At 43.0% G+C, this 20,627-nt stretch overlaps 2 protein-coding genes and 1 long non-coding RNA gene across 7 annotated transcripts in view; 1 reads left to right on the top strand and 2 right to left on the bottom strand.

The window, feature by feature from the left end:
- Positions 1-168: 168 nt before the first annotated feature.
- LOC116874012 lies at positions 169-10,573 on the bottom strand. Its single transcript, XR_004383920.1, has 3 exons — positions 10,489-10,573; positions 8,356-8,358; positions 169-180 (listed from the first exon to the last, which is right to left on the bottom strand). It is a non-coding gene; the product is annotated as an uncharacterized LOC116874012 (long non-coding RNA).
- Positions 2,473-17,264, top strand: KCTD6 (potassium channel tetramerization domain containing 6). 3 transcript variants are annotated; one of them, XM_032868446.1, is made up of 3 exons: positions 2,473-2,491; positions 15,199-15,268; positions 16,500-17,264. In XM_032868446.1, the coding sequence occupies exons 2-3, from the start codon at positions 15,242-15,244 to the stop codon at positions 17,184-17,186; spliced, it is 714 nt and encodes a 237-aa protein (XP_032724337.1). In that variant the 5' UTR covers positions 2,473-2,491; positions 15,199-15,241; the 3' UTR covers positions 17,187-17,264. The 3 variants fall into 3 exon arrangements, with proteins under 3 accessions (XP_032724337.1, XP_032724336.1, XP_032724335.1); XM_032868445.1 differs by lacking the exon at positions 2,473-2,491 and adding an exon at positions 8,613-8,878; XM_032868444.1 differs by lacking the exon at positions 2,473-2,491 and adding an exon at positions 11,311-12,838.
- Positions 17,265-19,311: 2,047 nt separating this feature from the next.
- Positions 19,312-20,627, bottom strand: part of ACOX2 (acyl-CoA oxidase 2) — a 29,511-nt gene continuing 28,195 nt past the window's right edge. For 2 of the 3 annotated variants that reach the window (XM_032868440.1, XM_032868442.1), the window contains exons 14-15: positions 20,513-20,616; positions 19,312-19,477 (exon numbers count right to left, since the gene is read on the bottom strand). In XM_032868440.1, coding sequence (XP_032724331.1) covers positions 20,554-20,616 — 63 coding nt within the window. In that variant the 3' untranslated portion in view covers positions 19,312-19,477; positions 20,513-20,553. The remainder of the gene's footprint in view (positions 19,478-20,512; positions 20,617-20,627) is intronic. The other variant, XM_032868441.1, reaches the window with a different exon arrangement.

The raw sequence follows: 20,627 nt of genomic DNA on the forward strand, positions 1-20,627 counted from the left end.
TATTTATTTGTCAGAGAGAGAGAGAGCACGCGCACAAACGGGGAATGACAGGCTGAAGAGGCAGAGGGAGAAGCAGCCTCCCTGCTGAGCAAGAAGCCTAATGCGAAACTTGATCCCAGGACCCTGAGATTATGACCCAAGCTGAAGGTGGATGCTGAACCAACTGAGCCATCCAGGCACCTCTGATTAGTTTTTAAAGCTATTCTAGATCTAAGGAAGAATGTCCGTGACACCAGTGGCTTGATGTACTAGTTATTTTCATACATCTTAGAAAAAAATACACAAGTAAGATATCAGACAGTTGTCTATGTGTCACCTAACGTTACTTCATGGGGCACACTTGGGAAACACTAATCTTGGCGTATTTACATCAATATATTTTAGGACTAGAAAAACCAGTCATAATGCAAAAAATTACTCTGGTATGTTTACTATTGTGTTCTTCTACTTAAATGAACATTTAACAAAGACAAAACTAGAGACAGGAAGCAGATCAGTGGTTTGCCTGTGGCTCAGGACCAAAGTCGCGACCGACCTTGGACAGGAATCAGGGAAGTTTTGGGAATGCTGGAAGAATTCTAAGACTGGATGGTGGTAATGGTTGTACATCAGTGTGAATTTAGTCAAATTCATCAACCTGTGTATTTCAAACAGATACATCCTATGGTTTGTAAATTATATCTCAAAGAAGGAAGAGGAGGAGGAGAAAAAGAAAAGAAATGACCAAGCAGGAGGGGGCCTGAGGGAGGCTTCTGGAGTCCTGGTGAAATTTTGTTTCTTGATCTGATATTGCTCACAAGTGTGTGTTCACTTTGTGAAAATTCATCAAGCCATTCAATTATGCTTTGTGTACATTCCTATATGAACATTATACCTCAGTAACAAAATTTTCTTAAAAAAAGATAGAAAAGAAAAAAAAGTCAAGCAAGATTTTGGGGAGGGACACCATAACTTCCCAATAAAGAGTACTTTTCTGTTTATTATTTTGTGTAATGACCTCATTCTGCCAACTTAGTTTTATGATGTGAGGGGTTTGGGTTTTATGTGTCTTAGGACGGGAAGGGTTATAAAAAGACATTTAGCTAATCACACAAGTGCTATAAGAATGTCAGCGGAAGCTATTGTTTCTTAATTATTCATAGCAATTATCAATGTGGACAACATTCAACTTGCAACCGAAATAAATGGATGTTTGAAGAGGCCTTGGTGGAGCAGTCAAATCCTCAGTCTCAAAATGTCCCTCTCACAGCCCAGTCCTGCTGCCCGCCAGAGTTTCAGTTCTATATTTATCTTTCCGAATCAGCAGTATAGCAATTAGTTATTATAATAGGAGCTACCAATTTATTGTGTGCTGACTTCACGCTAGGCACTGCGTTACCCGAGCTTTTCATCCTTTAATTTCATTGTCCCCACAACCCTGCCAAGATGTTGTCTTACACCACTTTACAGTTGAGGAAACTGAGGCTGGGGGACTCCTGAGTGGGTCCAAGCCCCCCAGCTCTGCTGAGTGACAGCCAGAAAGCAAGCTGGGGTCCCACCCAGTGTGCTTTGCTAGGTCTCGGGACCTGACGTCAGTGACAGGAGATAAGTGACATGTGTAACAGAATTCCGAAGCCCGAATCATGGCTCTTCACGCGGTTACTATAGTTACTTCTCTCCATGATGCTCACATTTTTGCTGGGATAACAATGGATCCACTGTTAGCCATTGAGGTGTTTGAACCCCTACCTTCCTCATGAAACCCGAGGGACATTTTAATAGGTTTAAAATAGCATTCCTGCTATTTAATCAGACCTTTTATTTCAGAAGCTCCTGGAATGTTAACAGATCCCACTCTGTGGCAGCTTTACCACTATTGTTTTTTGCACTTTGTGTAAAACATAGGAGCTCTCTAAAGGTAATACAGCCCTATTTCAGAGAGAGACCCCAAAAACTCCTTGACAAAAGCAATGCATCGGGTGGGTGGGTGGGGGTGCATGGATGCCCCCTCACTAGGTTGAGGGTTGGGGGGTGGGCATCAGAGGAAGATGTAGGGAAAGAGGGACCTTAGCTAGGGTGGGAAGGAGAGGCGGTAGGACCTGGAGAGATCCAGCAGAAGAGGCAGGAGCTGTGCTTTGCAAGTGGATAAACAAACATATGCAGAGGAAGTGGTTTGGATTAGGAATGAGGTGGGAAGACAACCAAGGCCTGAAATGTGTTATTGACAGGCATTTAGAGCACTAAGCTGTCGGGGAGTATGAGAACTCAGAATCGGGGGTTCTCTTGCCAGCTGCCCAAGCAATGGTCAGGCAGCTTTATTCCCTTTGGACTCTCAAGGCCCCTGACATTCTCAGATGGGGCACACCGAGACACCCATGGGACTAAAAAGACAGAAGCCAGAGCTTCAGATTCCTGGTCTAATGGCAGATCCATTCTCTCTAATTACAGTGTCATAATGGTGAAGAGGATGGTGACATCCAAGGACAACCACAGGGCCTCTCTCTCAACACTGGTGAGAACAAGATTCCTCCCCCTGGGTCTGTAGCTCCCAGCAGAGTTCTGGAAGCTGATTAAAGAGAAGATCAGAAATAATAGGTAATTAGGAACCTTATAAAAAGGAAAAATGCTCTCATCAAACTTACCAAAGCGTCTCCATGGCTGGGAGTGGGGGAAGCATTGAAAAGTACTGGCTGCAAGGCTCACTTGTGTCAAAGGCCTGGCCTGGAGGCTGGGGGGTATGTGTGCAGAGGGACTGGGACTGGTCCCCAGGGGTGGAGTCGGGAGGTGGTTTAGAAATGTATTTCTCAACTGGGGCAGCCACTGAGCAAAGGGCTAAGGAATGCCTTTCAGCTGCCCCAGGAGAACCTCAGCAGGTGAAACCAGTGGTACAAGGACCAAAACGGACTGAGGGCAAGAAAGGGAGAGACACACACAGAAGAGAAGGAGCCCACCAACAAGACAGGTGGGTGGATGGACTTCTCTACTGGCCAGTTCCTTGGCTATTCAGAATTCTCCAGGAGGGGTAGTTGGAAAGAGCTCAGCAATGCAATTGGTTGCTCTAGGGTCCCTTACCTTCTGGGATCCCTAGGAGCAGTGTGGAAGGTCATTGGAATGCCACGTGTGGGCTGAATGGAGGTTCAGTAGTTCTCTGAGCAGTGGAGCAGCACCCCACAACTTTGCAGGGCATCTCCCCACCGAGGGGTTCCTCACAGTGTCTTTCTAATTTAAGGCGGAGGCATACAGTCCCCTACCCCCACCCCTTTTCTGTACCCTATAGGTCCTCCCATTTGAATGCTCAAGAGACTGTTTTGGAAAAACCCCTGAAGGGAAAGACTGTTTCTTTTTGCATTTCTGCTCCACCAATCCTAAGGCTTCCTGAAGCTGGGGGTGAGGGTGGGTAGACACCCCCTTGACAGAGACAAGGCAGGGGGTAGAGGTGGAGTGGGAGGAGGAGCTCCTGACTGCAGTCAGCACCCCAGAGATTCATCCTGTGTTTTGGGCCGAGTTTCATTTGCTGGTTCCTTTTTCCATCTTGTTTACTTTCATCTCTTCTGTGCTCTTTCATTCCCTTGCTCAGTAAACCTTACTGACCATTTCCGTGGCCAGGGTCAGTCCCAGGTGAAAATTCACTTTGAAGACTGAGACAGGTCTTCTCTGTCAAAGGAGGTCACATTCTAGGTCAGTTTCAAAACAGAGTGAGCTTTATACTCAGTGGGGGCAGGCAGGGGTGTGGTTTGGGGGCCCAGGTTTTGGGGAGTGCGTGGACCTAAGGTGGTAGCAGTGGAGATCAGGGAACTTTCCCAAAGGAGGAGGGAACTCATGCTGGTTCCTGCTGGAGGTTGTCAGATGAAATACAGGAAGGACCCTTGTATTTAATGCAATATTAATGACATAATTTTCCTAAAACAATTATTTGTTATTTATCTGAGATTCAGATTCAACTGGGCATAGTGTATTTTCATCCCTAGTTTCCTGATGAAGATATAGATAGGAGTTAGCTGAGTAAATAGAGGGACAGGAGGGAAGAGCATTCCTGCAGAGGGAACAGCATGTGCCAAGACTTGGAGGTGAGGGATCCCGTGCTTCACTGGAGAAACTGAACATTATCTAGGGGCTGGAATATGGAGTGCAAGGGGCGGGGAGGGAGGGATTGGAGAGAATGCACCACACTGGCCCATAGTTGCTGAGTGGGTACTAAGTGCCAGGCACACTTTGCTCACAGGGTGCTCTTCTGAGCCAGATGGACACAGTTTCTGCTCTCAGGGAGCTCACAGTTCAGATGAGAGGCAGTGAGGTGGGGAGAGAGGACAGGCACTGTGGAAGTTACAGCTGGGGGACATCAGCTTGGCTGGGAGGTCAGGAGATGACAATACGTTGAAGGATGAGGAGACAGGCGTGCTGAGAGCTGCGGGAAGAATGTTCTAGACTAAGGGAATAGCATAACAGAGGGCCTAAAGTAAAAAAATTCACAGTAGGTCCTGGATGCTGAAATGTGGCCTAAGGGGCCAGGGCGCTGAGGAGAAGAGGGGCAGAGGAAGAGCCCGGAGAGGTAAGCAGGGGCCAGATCACATTGGAGGGAATCTGGGCTGGATCCTGAAAGCAATGAGAACCACTGAAGGAGTTTAAAGCAGGCAGGGAGACACAACCAACTTTGTGTTCTTAAAGGTGACTCACGAAGGAGAGAAGAGGACGGATGGGTAGTGTGGGAGCAGAGAGAATGAGGGTGATGAGGGAGGGGGCTCCTGCAGATGTCCAGGGCAGACAAGTCAGTGGCTTGGAGCTGAAGAGAGGAGGAGAGATGGATCCAGTCTGCGCTGAGGAGGAAGACTTGGCAGGGCTGGGTTACCCGGCACTGGGAAGTGAGGGGGCGGGAGGAGCAGACGTGACTCAAAGCTTCTGGTTTGGACAGATGGGAGGACGGTGGCACCACTTGCTGAGCTGAGCTGGGGACTTGAGAGGTTTGGGGGTGGCAAACTAACTGGGTTCAGGTTTGCACATGAAGAAGGTGAAGAAGCTGCTGGTGGGCCATCAGAGGAGGGTGTACAGGAGGAGAGAACCAGGGTACGCCCAGCAGAGTTGGTGTTCAAAGCTTTCTTCTCACACTTGGCTGTGTGGCCTTGGTCAATGACTTTCCCTCACCTTGCCTTAGTTTTCTCATCTGTACCCTGGGATGACATGGGTAGTCTGTCCTCGGAGTTGTCAGGGTGTGGTGGGCAACCTCCAAGATACTCCAGTCATCCTGGCCTCCTGGGATTCGCTTGTGTGGCGCCCTCCCACATTGTGAGACCAAGGGACTACATGTGTGCCACTTTGAAGGCTACGTTATAAAAGACACTGTGGCTTCTGGGGTGCCTGGGTGGCTCAGTCAGTTAAGTGTCTGCCTCCAGCTCAGGTCATGATCTCAGGGTCCTGGGATCAAGTCCCAGGTCAGGCTCCTTGCTCAGCGGAGAGTCTGCCTCTCCCTCCCCCTTTCTCCCTCCCCCTTCTTGTGCTTGCTCTCTCTCAAATAAATAAATAAAATCTTAAAAAAAAAAAAAAAAAGAAGACACAGTGGCTTCTGTGTTTTCTTTCTTAGATCACTGGCACTGGGGGACACCCCAGCGGCCATGTTGTTGGGAGAGGCTCAGGTGAAGAAGAGCTACTGCTTCCTGCTAAAAACTACCCCAGTGATCTCAGAAGTGGCTTCTGGCCCCAGCCCAGCCTTCGGCCAACAGCTCCAGCTGACATCTAGACTGTAAGATCTGCTCTCCATCTAATCTGCTTCTCAATTCTTGACCCATAGAAACTGTGAGATAAGAAATGCTTTATGTTTTGAGCCCCTAAATTTGGGGTTGATTTATTATGTGGCAATAGAGAACTGATCCAGAGGGCAAAAAACTTAGCACAGTGCCTGGTGCAGGGTAGGGGCCACAGAATAAGTAATATCTGTGGATTGGGCTCAGGAGAGAGACTTTGGGCTGGCGGTATGGATCTGGGAATCTTTTGGCTTAGAGACAATAATGGAATCCGTGGAGGTGGCTCAGCCAGTCCGTAGAGATGGGTAGACAGAAGAGGATGGCCTTGGCCATAAACCTGGGCAAAGGGGCAGGTAAAGCAAGAGGAGGAGCATTGCCATGAGTCTGAGAGGAGGAGCTGCAGAGGAAGGAGGGAAACTAGAACAGGGCCTGGGAAGAGGCTGACTCCTGGAGGGTGTGGTCAACAGCATCCCTACCTGTGGGGTGGGAGGTGCTGAGTTGGGGAGAGCTAAGGAGGTTCTTTTGGATTCAGCAATAAGGAGATTCCTGGTGGCCCCACAAGAGCTATTTAGGTGGAGAGACTGAGGCCAGATTGAATATTGTGGGTTGGGGTGTCAGTATAAACACTTTCCACCCCCAACTCCCAAACCAAGATGGTTTGCAGGAGAATCCTATAGAAAATCCAAACTACAGAAAAATCACACTCTTATATAAGCTGTGTAGTGAACAGACACCCATCCTTAATTGATTTTATGAGCTCATGTAGCTTTGATAGCAAAACCAGACAAGGAGAGAAGAGGGAAGGAAATTAGCAGGCATATCTCATTGTAGATATGGATGCAAAAACCCTAAATAAAATATTGACAAATGCAATCCAGCACTATCTCAAAAAAATAACACATCATCAAAGGTATGTTAATTCCACAAATGCACGGACAGTTTAATATAATAAAATCCACCACTGGATAAGGGGGAAAAAAATCTCACGCTTGATAAAATTCAGCACCCATTCCTAATAAAGCAGAATAGTGCTTCCTTACCCTCATAAAAGGTATCTATCAAAAATCTATGACTAACACTCTTTTTAAAGGTAACGTATTAGAAACAGTCAAGAACAAGATGGAAATGCCCAGTGTCATCATTGCTATTCAGCATTGTGCTGAAGATTTTAGTCAATGCCTTAAAACAAGGAACAGGAAATAAAGGCTGAACAGGGAGATACCAAATGTAATTGCTTCCAGACTCTATGATTATTTAACAGAGAATTCAAGAGAGGCTCTAAGTTTATTAGAGCTAAAAAAGAGTCCAAGTTTGCTGGATACATTTTATAAAAACCAACCACATTTCAGTAATCATCAATATATTATAAGATGTATATTTGAAAATATAATTTATAATAGTAAACATTTCAAGAGATATATAGGAATAGTTCTGAGAAAACAACTGACAAAATTAATTCCTCTGTTTTTAGTTGAGGAAAAGGGAAGTAACTCTTTAAAGGATACCAGCTAGCAGGGGGCACTTCTGGATTTTCAGTGGCGTGCTCGCTTCTGCAGCACATATACTAAAATTGGATTTTCAGTGGCACCAAATCCTGAAGATCTGAGTGTTGGGTAATTTTGGTAGTGTTTTTCTTTTGTAAAAATTAAAACATATTTTCTGATTATAAATTCAATATCTATGCATTCTATAAAATACAGAAAATTCAGAAATGCATTAAGAATAAACCACTAACATCCCCATCCTAGAGAACTATGACCAATGACTTGGCATATTTTCTTCAAAATTTTTGTTTATGTGTATTTTTGTTTTTTAAACATAATATTAGAACTATACCACATATACCGTTTTGTCCATGTCTTATTTTCATACACATTTCCCTGTATCCTCATCTAGTCTTTTTGAATATGATAATACAGCACTCAATCATGTTGATGAAACATATGCCATTCATTCAATCTATCGATTTGAGTTTTTGGAGAAAAACCAAATTATCAGATTTGGCTGTGATGATCATGCGAAAAAAAGTTAAACCCCAGAGCCAATCAGGCACATGCGGACATGAAAAACAGGTGAGTTTCTAAGGCCAGGGGTTACCCTGGTGTAGACAGGGAAAGGACAAAACCAACATCATTTACCTGGTCCCTCCTGAACCAGGACAGAGATCTGGTTAGCGGGAAGAGAATGGAATTTGGAAAGTCTATGCTTGCGGACCAGTTCGCTCTGAGACTTTAGGTAATTCCCTAGCCTCTGCAGCCTTGGCTTCTGTAGCGGTGTACCCGCACCAGCTCAACTAGGGCCAGCTTCTTTAGGCCTCAGGACCTTTGCACTGGTCATTTTCTCTGCTGAAGTCAGCTCTCCCCTTCACCCCACCTGGCTGCCCATGGCGACCCTTCAGGGCTGGCTGCCCTTCCCTACCATACCCACCAGGCCGGATGGGTGACCTTATCACAGGGTGGCTTCCCCCTAGGGTCACAGGCAGGGCGTCTAGGTCTTCTTGACCACCACTGAGTGTGAGGCAGAGGCCCCTCCCCTTATACTCCGTTTCCTCCAACCTTGTACTTCCCAAGACCTAGAATCACAACTTGTCATTATTTTGGTATTTTCTTGGGTCTTGTCTCTTTTTTTCTTTCATTAGGACCCCCTTCCGTCTCGGTGGCCGCTGTACATGGTCGGGGCCCTATGCGTGTTCGTGAAACAGAGAAACATCTGTGAGCACCCGAGTGCGAGGACGCAGGGAAAACTGCCAGAGGCTGGGCTGATTCCAAACTGCGGTCGGGGGCGGGACGAAGGGGCGGGTTTCTGGACGCGGGCTCCGCGTTTCGGGGGCGGAGGCTTCGGCTTCGGGGCGGGCCTTCGGGACTGCGGCGGAGCCGGCCTGACCGCTCGGCCCAGGCTGCGCCCAGCTGAGCTCCTTCGGCCTCCTAGCCTTCTGGCCTCCCGCTCGAGCCGCCGTTAGGGGGCGCCCGCACTCGTGGCGCCGCTGCTCTGCTGGGAAGGCGCCGCCCGCGCCGGGCGGCAGGAGCCGCAACTCCGGGCGCGGGCTCAGTCGTCCGCTCTGCCACCGCCGCCGTCGCCGCCGCTGGGCGCAGGCTCGCTCGTCCTCGCGCTTCTGCTCTCCGGCAGCCGGCGTCTCCCGGCCGGGCCGCTGCCGCCACCGCGCAGTGAGTGGGGGCGGGCCCAGGGCTTGGTGGCCTGGGGCTCGGGAGGGCCAGGCACAAGGAGAAGCCCGCGCGGAGCGGCCGGGGCAGCGGGTTAAGGAGAATCCAGGCGGTGGCGGGCCGCGCGGAGGGCACCGTGGGGAGTCGGCGCGGCGCGCTTCGGGGCTGGCACGAGCCCGCGGCGGGCTGCCCGCGGCGGAGCGGCCGGGCTGGGGCGGGTTCCGGGGCCCGCCCCGCGGGGACGTGCGGCTTCGGCTAACCCGAGCTCGCAACACCGGGGCGCGCCCCCTGCCCGGGCCCAGAGCATCTTGTGTCCCACGCCGGGCCGGGTTGGGGGGCGGGGGGCACTTTGGCTACAGGCAACAGGGAAGCACGGCCCGGACGGGGACACCTCGAGTTTTGCCCGAAAATGATTGTCTTGGGGGTGGCGCTTATTAGCCACCGTTTGCCCTAATTTAAAGGCTGTGGCAGGGCTTCTGAGCACCTCTTTAGGGCATTTCCTGCCCTCAAAGATACTCTGAGTGCAGCTGAGTTCTTTCTGCACGGATTTGTGTATCTTGGCGTTTTTAATGGTTGATGGTCAGAGGTGATAAATGACCATGGTAATGGGGAGCCCCTGGAGCACCTGCTGGGCTGACAGTGGTGGAGGTTGTGTCTGAGGGTGGGACCGGAGAAACGAAACAGATCCTCTTTGGATATTCTGCTGAAGTTATCATGTTTCTGTTCAAGTATAGCTGTTCTGGAACAAGTTGATAAATCCAATTTTAGGACTTTGTGATAGAAGAGGTTTGAGTGGCAGGCAGACCCGGGGTGACCTGGTTTGGCCAAGAATGTTTGGGGTAGCCCAGGTATCTCTTACCATTTCCTCTTGACATATTTATTTCCTTCCCCTCACAAATGTCCAAGTGTGATCTCAGAATAGGAAGAAAGCTAGAGGACAGCATTTAGCACAGGCCTGAGCCCAAGACTGATATTTTCAAATGAACAAATGTGTGGCTGGGAAAAGGAAAATCTTCCTATCTGCAGGGATGGTAGTTGGAGGGAACTTGCTCTTCGGGTGAGAACTATCGGTCCATACTAATTTTCATTTAATGTAATGCTATAGATATTAAAGACTGAGTGGTGAGGACTGCCACAGATGCCATTCCTAAGATTTGTATGATTGAAATGTTCATAAATCCTGTTTTACCCAAAGCATTCCTACATAAAGGAATCCTAGGGTGAATCCTTCTGTAGATCCCTCAGTGTGTCTCGAATTTTGATATTTAGAGTCTGTTTAAAACAGAACACACGTATTTGGATTTGGCTTTACCTTAGAGATAATCCTGAGTCATGCTTTAGGGAAGTTCCTTCTGTGATCAAGAACTCAGATGTCTGGTGGTCTCTATACAAGCCATCTTGCTCCCCTTTACTTGTAATTCTGCCTTGTAGAGTTCTGAAGAAAGGAGGACCTGGGAAGACTGGAAGCAAATTAAGAGGCTTTTTCTTCCATATTTGTCTTGTTTCCATGCCAGGGTTCTAAATTACTTGTGTTCACACTCTGAAGTTTCTCAATTTACCACAGAAATTTTGTTTATGCTACTGCCATTAGTATTTTCACGTTTGTTTAATACTTGCCAGTGTTTTCTATTCATGATCTTGCTTATTTTCTCATATTCTGCAAAGAAGCTGGGCTTAAAGAGAGATTTCCTCAGGGTCTCATAATTAGTAAAGGAGCAGAAGGTGGATACAGATCCTCACCAGTAACCAGTTCTCTTTCGTCCGCACTGACCTGCATGTGACTTTGGAACCCTAGTCCTGATCTGTTACCCTGTAGGTCAGTTGTTGCCTTTGTGCTATGCCTAAATGGTATCATTATTTTGGGGAAGGTGGTATTATCCTATTTTATTTTGTAGAAACTGAGAGTAAGAGGAATCTTCTAATTTTGTGACTATTTGTGACAGCTCTTAAGCATTAAGGTCATTTTTTCAATTTAGACCTCCTTTCCTCTAGACTACGTGGAGACTGGAGAGAGAAAAAAATAATTAATTTTAGGAAAAACCATCTGTTTCTGCATTGGTATGGTTAAGGATACCCTAACATGTTCTCTTTGTGTGCCTGAATATTAGTATCAGCCTATATGTGAATGTTAACTCAAAAGATTCCTTTAGTGTCCTTTAGTTACTATAAAAAGTTTTCATTTTCAAACTCCCATGTTTCAAGAACTGAGGAATTCCATACCAAAAGTCATTTTGAAGATATGTATAGGTAGAATTTATCGAGTCTTCTTTTCTGAGTGCCAGACACAAAGATTTCAGTAGAAAAACATTTTACAGGGGCTACCTGGAAACTTTGGGAAGGCAGTAGTTTGAGGTTTTTTGTTTTTTTTTTTTAATTTATCTGAGTTTGGTGGTGTGAATTCTGATGGATAGGCTGTTATATAGGAGTAGGACTTTTGCCTGAAAGAAAACTCTGTTTTAATCTGTAGCAGAAATGGTAAACCCAGAATATTTATGTAGAATTAGCTACTTAATAACCAAAAGCTTGATTGCAGCTTTGCAATGATGATGAGAATGGCCCTGAGTTCTTCGGTTATTCTTTAGGTTATTAACTTGTTGGGTTGTGCATTTTTCAGATTTGCTACTTGAGAAAATTGTTGGCAGTTTCTTTTAAGGCTTTTATAAATTCTTTAGTATGTGTTTCTTTGGCTTAATTATCCACTAAAATTACACTGTCAGAATTTACACACTAGTCATAATTAACCTTTGAAGCTTAACTGTGGGTGAATTTTCAGTACTCTTTATGTTCTTTGGGAATGGTCAGCCAGTAGTTTCCACAAGAATTTTATTTGCACTGAAGGTCAGATATTTTCAGGTAGGACTGATTTTCAGGGGCCAGAAGCCTTTCTTTGAACTTTATAATTGTGCTTGGTTGCATTCACTGCCGTTTAAAAGGATCTTTAATAAGGAGAGTCACTTTAAAGAAAATATTTTTTCATTGTTACCTTCATAATCTCTATTCCTGGCAAATTTTCCGGAATATTTGATTTTTCTTTGTCTTCATTAAGTAAAACAGGTCCATTTGATGCCCATTTCAAGATCATCCTTCTGCTGCCTGTCTTGTGGTCATTTAACTTCTCATTAAGCCCTCCACTGGAGACTGTGCCAGAAGAGAGAGATGATGAAAAGCAAACGAATCATTTTCTAATTGTTAGCAGCTCTGAAAAATGATTTGTAGAAGAGATTGACACTATCCCGGAAATTCTTTAGGATTATGTTTTATTTCATTCATCTGTATTATCTCTGAGATGTTCCTAATAGTCATCAATTTAGAAGCTGATTATCCAGCTGTTGGATGACCAGGAATCTAACTGCTTTTTTTTTTTTATTTGTTTCTTGCTGTATCTAAGCATTAAGCATCTCCACAGAGGATGTCTAGAAGTAAGGAGTAGGGATAACATTTAAACTGATCAATACTTTTTTTTTTCCCCTTAGAGCTCTTAGTGAACAATTTGATTTTTTTGGACAGTTTAGTTATTGTTATTGGAAGTGACTTATAGTAATTTCATTTTATTTTGAGTATCTGTATCTTACACACAAATGTAGGGAGGCTTTTGGGTGCATTTTAAGAAACATGGGCTTATATAGATTCCCGTAATTGCTTTCTTGAATTATTACGCTTGAGGTTTCATTACATCTTTGTATCAGAACAGAACCTGGGCTTTTGCCGTGGAACAGATTCAAAGGCATCATCTAATTTTCTTTTTATGATTGTTTAAGAAGTTATATTGTTTTGGCTTAGCAGTAAAAAAGGGGGAAAAGGATTAATAGTGGACAGACCTTGCCTAACAGCTGTAACATTGATGCTGTCTGATTTTTTTCTGTTGTCTTTGGTCTCCCATTTCTCATTTAATCATTCGTATATTCCTGAATTAGAGTTCTTTGCTTCACTTAGTGCAGAGGACACCAGCCTTCAGTCACACTAGTGAGTAGGTGCTTGCTATTTTGCCTCAGGGGAATTTTTACAAACCCATTGTGACTGCTCACTTAGACTGAGTTACTGTTAAATTTGTAAATAAAATCCACCTGCTGGGGGGGGGGTCCTAAAGTTAATCCTTTCAGTTTCTTATTTCTTGGATTCTGTTCTTTCAGTTTCTACCCATAGAGGGGATTTATAGAAAGATCTAGACTGGGAGTCAGAAGATCCAAGTGTTTTTTTGTTGTTGTTGTTGTTGTTGTTTTAAGATTTTATTTATTTGACAGCGAGAGAGACAGCTAGAGAGGGACCACAAGCAGGGGGAGTGGGAGAGGGAAAAGCAGGCTTCCCGCTGAGCAGGGAGCCCAGTGCGAGACTTGATGGAATACTCGAGACTTGATGGAATACTCGAGACTTGATGGAATACTCGATGTGGGACTCCATCCCAGGACCCTGGGATTGTGACCCTAGCTGCAGGCAGAGGCTTAACGACTGAGCCACCCAGGCGCCCTCATACGTGGCTTATGTTACAGGAATATTGTGGGAGAAAAAGGCCCATCTCTTTTTATTTAAATTATTTCTTCATTTTGGAATCCCTTCTCCTCTTGGGTTGTCCAGATATACCTGCAAAGTCCTCCTGAGCGAGCTCTTCCTGAAGTTGGCCCATTTAGAAATGTTCTTGCTTTTTCTTCCTGAAGGCCTCTGCTAGTCCATCCATTATGTAGCACTTTTCTGTACAGTTGTTGCATGTTGCGTTTCTTCACAGGTAGGAAGCTCCATGAGGATGAGGATTGTATCTTTCCCATTTCTGTGTCTTTACATTGCACATCGCACCCCCCCTCCCCCGCAACCAAGTTCACCTATAATAAATGTTGGTTGACTGAATAATTTTTGAGGCTGCCAGGAATGAAAACTTTGAGTGATGGGAAGATGCCAAAGATAAGTCTATTACCAGAACTTCTGGATGACTGGCCTTTTAAATCACTCAGTCATTTATCTGTCTGTCATATCAGTAACTGAATCAGATGCTCATAATGTAAATTGATAAAACCTGTTTCCTTGGTTCTGTTTACTTCAGATATTGCCAAGCAAGTCAGAGGAATGCAGGGTTGTCACAACCCCCCTGAATAGAACATTTGTTCCATTTCTCACCCTATAGCATGTGGAGATCTATCTATATCCAGCTGCTGAGTATGGAGAATTAAACCTGACTGCACGTTGTCTGGTCCACATTTTAGCTCGTTTTCTTTGAAGAATGTGCAAGGTGGAAAAATAGATGCTTCAGGCTCTGATTTCAGCCCCTGCTGTGCTATGCAAATGTTCTCTACATGCCTGAGTGACCTTTTTGAGAAAGAGCCTTTGTGATCTTCTGTAGCCAGGGCCTGTTCTGGGAATAGTGTGCCAGATTTCTCTAAAAGTGGGAAAAGTGAATCTGTTCAAAGACCATATAAAAAAGCCAGTGCTTTTCCTGGATAAATACCGGTAAGTTCATGTTTCTTACTGTCTCTTGCCAGAGCTTTTGAAATTTGCTCTGCAGTTTGCTTTGCCGGTTGATTTGGAGAGTGATATGTGTGAGAGGGGACTGACTAAAGCAATTCTGTGGCTGGGAAAGTGTTTTAAGTGCTTTTGAATTGTAGATAAAAATAAATTCAAACTGGCATCATTAGTATCTGGGTGTTTATCAATGTCTTCAGCCTGGTTCTCCCTAAGTGCCGGCTGAGTGACTTGCAACCAGGTTGGGTCAGGTTGTCCCAAATTGTGCTCTGATGATTTGGCATTTAAATTGTTTTCTGTTTGTTTTGATTATTGTACAAAATGAAATATGTCATTATTAAAAGTATCATTAGTGTTTTTTATGTTATAAAAGAAACACCATTCTGATCTCTTTCTCTTGGAAATTGATGCTGGTGTTGCGGAGGTTTATGGCTTTTGAGGCTTTTACTGAGATGTTTAGCTTCTGTGGCTGAAATGGATAAAAAAGAGTTTTCTCTTTCTCCCTTTCCTTAAACCACCTTTTTGATAAGGATCATTGTAGGTTTGTATGAGGTTAGGGTTAAACAGTTAATTGTAATGTTCTCCTGTATAAATTGAAAAAATTGAATTTTCAGAGCAGATAGAATTTGAATGACTGCTGTACTTACTAGGCTCTTCTTCCTTCCTTAAGCATAGGATAATTTTTTTTCTCTAAAGATTGTCAATCTCTTAGTTATGTGTGGACGGTCGCAGAGGAATGCTTTCTTCTCCAGATCTTTGCCCTGTAGCTCGTTTTGACTGAGCAAAGATGAGTAGCTGTCTGCTCTGTCGGGTGGGAAAATCCTTCTTTTTTCATAGTTACATGCTCTGTTATATGTCTTTTTCTTCTCCCCAAGTTTCCCTGGAACCTGGGCTCCCCAAGACGCAGCGCTGGAGCAGATGGATAATGGAGACTGGGGCTATATGGTGAGATGCTTTTGCAGATGCATTTTGAAGGCTGGCAGATAATTTGTATGTGTCTTTCCCCCCTTCTTCTGTGTTCTTCAGTATAATACATCTTGTAAGAATGAAAATTATAAATTGATACATCATCCCATCCCCTCTTAGTTTATTTTTTGGGGTCTAATTTGGTGTTTTTATGTAAGCAAAGTCAATATGAAATAAGTAAGTTTCTATAATGACTTACTTGAAGAGCATACTATTTTTTTTGGTCTTTAAAGTATGTTGCTCTTAAAACTCTTCCTTCATAGAGTCATGACTATTAAAATGGTCTAGTAGGTAATGGTACAGAGGATATTTTCTTGTGTTAGGGAAGTGAAAGGTTGAGAAGCTGCCACTTCACCCACTTGGACGTTTTTTGAGTGTGAATGTCTTCCTATTTTCCTTTGGTAAGAAATATTCCACTTGTCTAGTACCTGAAGTCTTTTTGTCTTTATTTTTATTTTTTTCCTTACATATAATATCTAAAAGGTAAAGTATGTATTATTTAGAGGAGCTTGCTTTTCAAAATTAAAGGCCAAATTGCAGCATTATTATAAGAGTGAACACATGATTGGATTATAAAATTTGAAAGCTGCTATTAGCCTTTGAGTATATAAGATGGTGTTGACTAACTGTGTATTCTAATTTAGTATTTGGCACTTTTATTTCCATGGAGAAGTTATAAAGATTAGGTCTGCACAAATTTTTATTTTTAAAATAAATTTTTACTATTTGTTCCCCTTTTCTGAGTGGGAAAAACGAAAGAAATATTGAAAGTAGGTATCTTTATACTATCAGATCATTTTTATTCTATTTTGTGTTAAATTGACTTAAAAAAAGGAAGGTAATCAGGAAAAAACTTATGTGAGCATAACATAGCTTGGCTTTTCTCTTCCCATAGTGTACTCTGCCCTAAAAACTTCTCTGTAGATACTAGGCCTGAAATTAAGTGGCTTTGGAAGTCATGCTCTTCTTTTTTAGTGTAAGGCTTTAATGAATTAGATTTATCCTTTTCCTATTGAAAGAAAATGTTAGATCCCTTCATCTGCGTAGGTTTATCATTGACAGTAAAGCTATTTTGCATGATAGGATTGCTGAATACATTATAGTCTGAATGAATCTTTTGCCTTGCTGCTTGTTACTGTTAACTTTCTTAATTTGTCAAAATTGGGATTTAAGAAATTTCAGATGACTGATCGTTTTTTAAAAATTTCAGATGACTGACCCAGTCACGTTAAATGTAGGTGGACACTTGTATACAACGTCTCTCACCACATTGACGCGTTACCCGGATTCCATGCTTGGAGCTATGTTTGGGGGGGACTTCCCCACAGCTCGAGACCCTCAAGGCAATTACTTCATTGATCGAGATGGACCTCTTTTCCGTTATGTCCTCAACTTCTTAAGAACTTCAGAGTTGACCTTACCCCTGGATTTTAAGGAATTTGATCTGCTTCGGAAAGAAGCAGATTTTTATCAGATTGAGCCCTTGATTCAATGTCTCAATGACCCCAAGCCTCTGTATCCTATGGATACTTTTGAAGAAGTTGTGGAGTTATCTAGTACTCGGAAGCTTTCTAAGTACTCTAATCCAGTAGCTGTCATCATAACACAGTTAACCATCACCACCAAGGTCCATTCCTTACTAGAAGGTATCTCAAACCATTTCACGAAGTGGAATAAGCACATGATGGACACCAGAGATTGCCAGGTTTCCTTCACTTTCGGACCCTGTGATTATCACCAGGAAGTTTCTCTCAGGGTCCACCTGATGGAATACATTACAAAACAAGGTTTCACGATCCGCAACACCCGAGTGCATCACATGAGTGAGCGGGCCAACGAGAACACAGTGGAGCACAACTGGACTTTCTGTAGGCTGGCCCGGAAGACTGATGACTGATCTCAAAGCCCGGGAGGAGTTCCTGGAGACTGACTTTCCAGGACATGGAAGAGACTTTTTTTTTTTTTTTTTTTTAAATCACAGGGTGGGTTTTTTTTGTTTGTTTTTCTTTTTTGTTTTGTTTTTGTTTTTTAAATATTTGTATTTATTTGAAGGCAGTGAGGACCAGAAGGAAGTTTTGTGCTTTAGCAGACTCCTGTATGTTTTGTTCCTTTTACCTTGAGTATGCATGTGCCTGTTCGGAGCCTCCAGATACCTTTTTTATAAAAAGAAGTATGAAAATCATTATGGTATATAATCTACTCTTAACAGAGCTTTTTTTATTACAGTGCTACAATGATTTCTGATTAAATGGTCCCTAACTCAACTAGAAGGTTAAAAATGCAGGAATGAAAGAATAAATAGAGTACTCATGATGCCTTTGAGAAAAATCAAAACATCATGTAGGGTGACCTAATTTCCAAACCAATAAGCAGTATTGTAATATTAAAGGAAAACTGTTCCAATCATTTAAAAGTACTTGTTAAGTACTGCTTTTTACAGTTATGACAACTGTTTCTTTCTATGCATATAAATCAAGCAACCAAATATCTGTAGCCATGGAAATGTCTGACTAGAAATATTTATATTGGATTCTGAATACAAAATGTCCCTGTGGTAGAACTCTTACTTCTTAAGCCTGGTGCAGTATAATTCCCAAGTGTACTGTCTACCAGAAGAAAAAAAAAAACCTAATAAAAAACGAAATATGAAAATTAGGTTTGTATTTGTTGAGTATTGTTACTTAAGGGGGGAAGTCATAATTCTTGCCTCAAGTTTGAATTGTTCAGTTTATGTCCCACTATATACTGTCCGTAGAGCCTTTGTGTTTGACTCGAGGACTCAGCAGAACCTTAGGATGCAGTTTATAGAATCTCCCGTGTTACGGGAACAGGAATGGATGGAATTAATTGTTTTGTCTAAAAGTGCACATTTGAATAGTGAACATAGAGTTGGTAAACTTTTTTCAAATAGGACTGGCGTTGAAGATGACAGATTTTTCTTCAGTAAGCCACCAGCGGTCAGCACTGAATGTGACCCTTTACTCTAGCTTTGTACTGAGCACAGGGACAAAATGCCTCTTCAGCTACTTTTTTTCTCACAATATTATGGTGGCCAACAAATATATTTTATTATTATGGTTAAGTCTGTTTCTGAGGAGAAAAACTAAACTGCAGTGACTGTAGGCTCTGGAACAGGAGATACATGGATGTACTTTATTTCACTGTGGTCTTATTTTGAATAGTTGATTTGATTATCTTTCTTGGAAGTTACAGGAAGGATTATGTAACTATAGTGAGACTTCCTAGTTTTCAAGAACACCTTATAAAGGGAAGTCATGTAATTTTCCTGTTTTCTAAGGGAAGACTAGAGTTCTGAGGCTGTGTGCCCTCGGGCAGGTCACTCCTTTTCTCCTCTTCAGAGAAGATTCTGAGATTCTTGCTCTGAAAGGAGGATGAGAACACTTACTTACATCCATTTTTGCCCATGTCTCTGAAAATCTATTTTAAGATTTGACAAATGACTGGCGTGCCTGGGCGGCTCAGTTGTTAAGGCCTCTGCCTTTGGCTCAGGTCATGATCCCAGGGTCCTGGGATCGAGCCTCACATTGGGCTCCCTCCTCTGTGGGAAGCCTGCTTCTGCCTCTCCCACTCCCCTTGCTGTGTTCCCTCTCTCACTGTGTCTCTCTCCATCAAATAAATAAAATCTTAAAAAAAAAAAAAAAAACTGACAAATGACCAGCATCTAGAAACCTGTAATTTCCCCGTTTTCACGATCTTCAACTAAACCATCTTTAGCCATCTTCAAACTAAACTCCCTTCATTCTCTTGGCAGGTTGCCGTGATTTCAGTGAATGTGCTAGTGTGAGGTTATCTTTTTAGAAAACCGTCTCATACTTCAAATTGATTAGAGACCCCCCATCAAAAAATTATCCAGCCACTTATGTGTTGAGTTGGCGGAAGTAGAGGCAAGACAAAGTGACTTGGGTTGAAAATTGATGTGGAAATGGGAATAATAGCTGTTCTAGGGTTTTAAAAGTTAAAATCTATGGGGTCTGTTCCTTGCTCGATTTACTGGAGAGAAGTTTGTTTTGGTAAATTTTCTCAGATTTATTAATTATTAACAACTGAGGGGCCCCTTGGTGACTCAGTCGGTTGTTGAGCATCTGGCTTTTGATTTCAGGTCACGTCTTGATTTCAGGGTCGTGGGTTTGAGCCTTGAGTTGGGTTCCATGCTGGGTGTGGAGGCTACTTTAAAAAAAAAAAAAAAAAGGAAAAAATTTATTAACAGCTAAATGGTTATTTTTATGAATAAATTAGGAAAAGTAGCCAACTGAGATTTTTTGCAATTTAATTTGTCTGGTGGCATTTAATTTTGAGTGTTTTATTCACTTATGCAATATGAAAAATGTAGTTTGATTATATTTGGGTAATTTGAAACAAGTATGTCTTTTTAAGAAAATTTTAAATAATTTTCACTGCGAAATAGTCGATTTTCAAAAATCGATACTCAGTGGTATTCTCAGGGCTCTGCATTTTATTTAGATTACTCCAAGTACAAGCACGTTTGGAGAATTGTGTATGTTCTTTTAAACCCTTGGATAAATGTGTGCTAAATTAAACATAAGTGATAACTGATGAATCTGTTGACTTTAGATCTAAAGTAAAATTCTTCAGTTTTACTAAATAGATGCAACAAATGGATAGCACTACTGTTTTTTATCATGGGAAATTTCAGACATACTCAGAAGTCGAATAGTGCAAACACCCCTGGACCCACTGTCTTCAGCTATTGGCTCTCCTCTTTTCCTTTCATGGATTATCTTGAAGTAAATCATAGATGTTTTTTCAGTCCACGCAGATAATGACCCACTCTTTAAAAAAATAAATACTTGAGGGGGTGCCTGGCTGGCTGAGTTGGTAGAGTATATAATTCTTGATCTTGGGATTGTAAATTCCAACCCCACGTTGGGTATTGGCTTACTTTATTGTTTTGGTTTTTTTTTTTCCTTAAAGATTTTATTTATTCATTAGAGAGAGAGAGCAGGAGTGGGGGACAGAGGGAGAGGCAGACTCCCCACTGAGCTGGGAGCCCCATGCAAGACTCCATCCCAGGACCACAAGACCCCCAAAATCATGACCTTAGTCAAAGGCAGATGCTTAACTGACTGAGCCAGCCAGGTGTCCCTAGAGCTTACTCTAAAAACAATATATATATGCACTTTGAAATATATAATGTGTATGTGAAGCATACTTTAAAATTTAATGCTGTATATGCCATAGTACCATTATCACACAGTGGTGCCTCTTGAATGCCGTTGATGACTTCACAGCTTGGATTTCCAGCTTTGTAATAGTGGTCTTAAGTATTTCTCATAGGCAGGGTTCCCCTATTTGTAGA

Source organism: Lontra canadensis, unplaced genomic scaffold (assembly GCF_010015895.1).
Source record: "Lontra canadensis isolate GAN:19392208 unplaced genomic scaffold, GSC_riverotter_1.0 scaffold35, whole genome shotgun sequence".
Classification (NCBI taxonomy): domain Eukaryota; kingdom Metazoa; phylum Chordata; class Mammalia; order Carnivora; family Mustelidae; genus Lontra; species Lontra canadensis.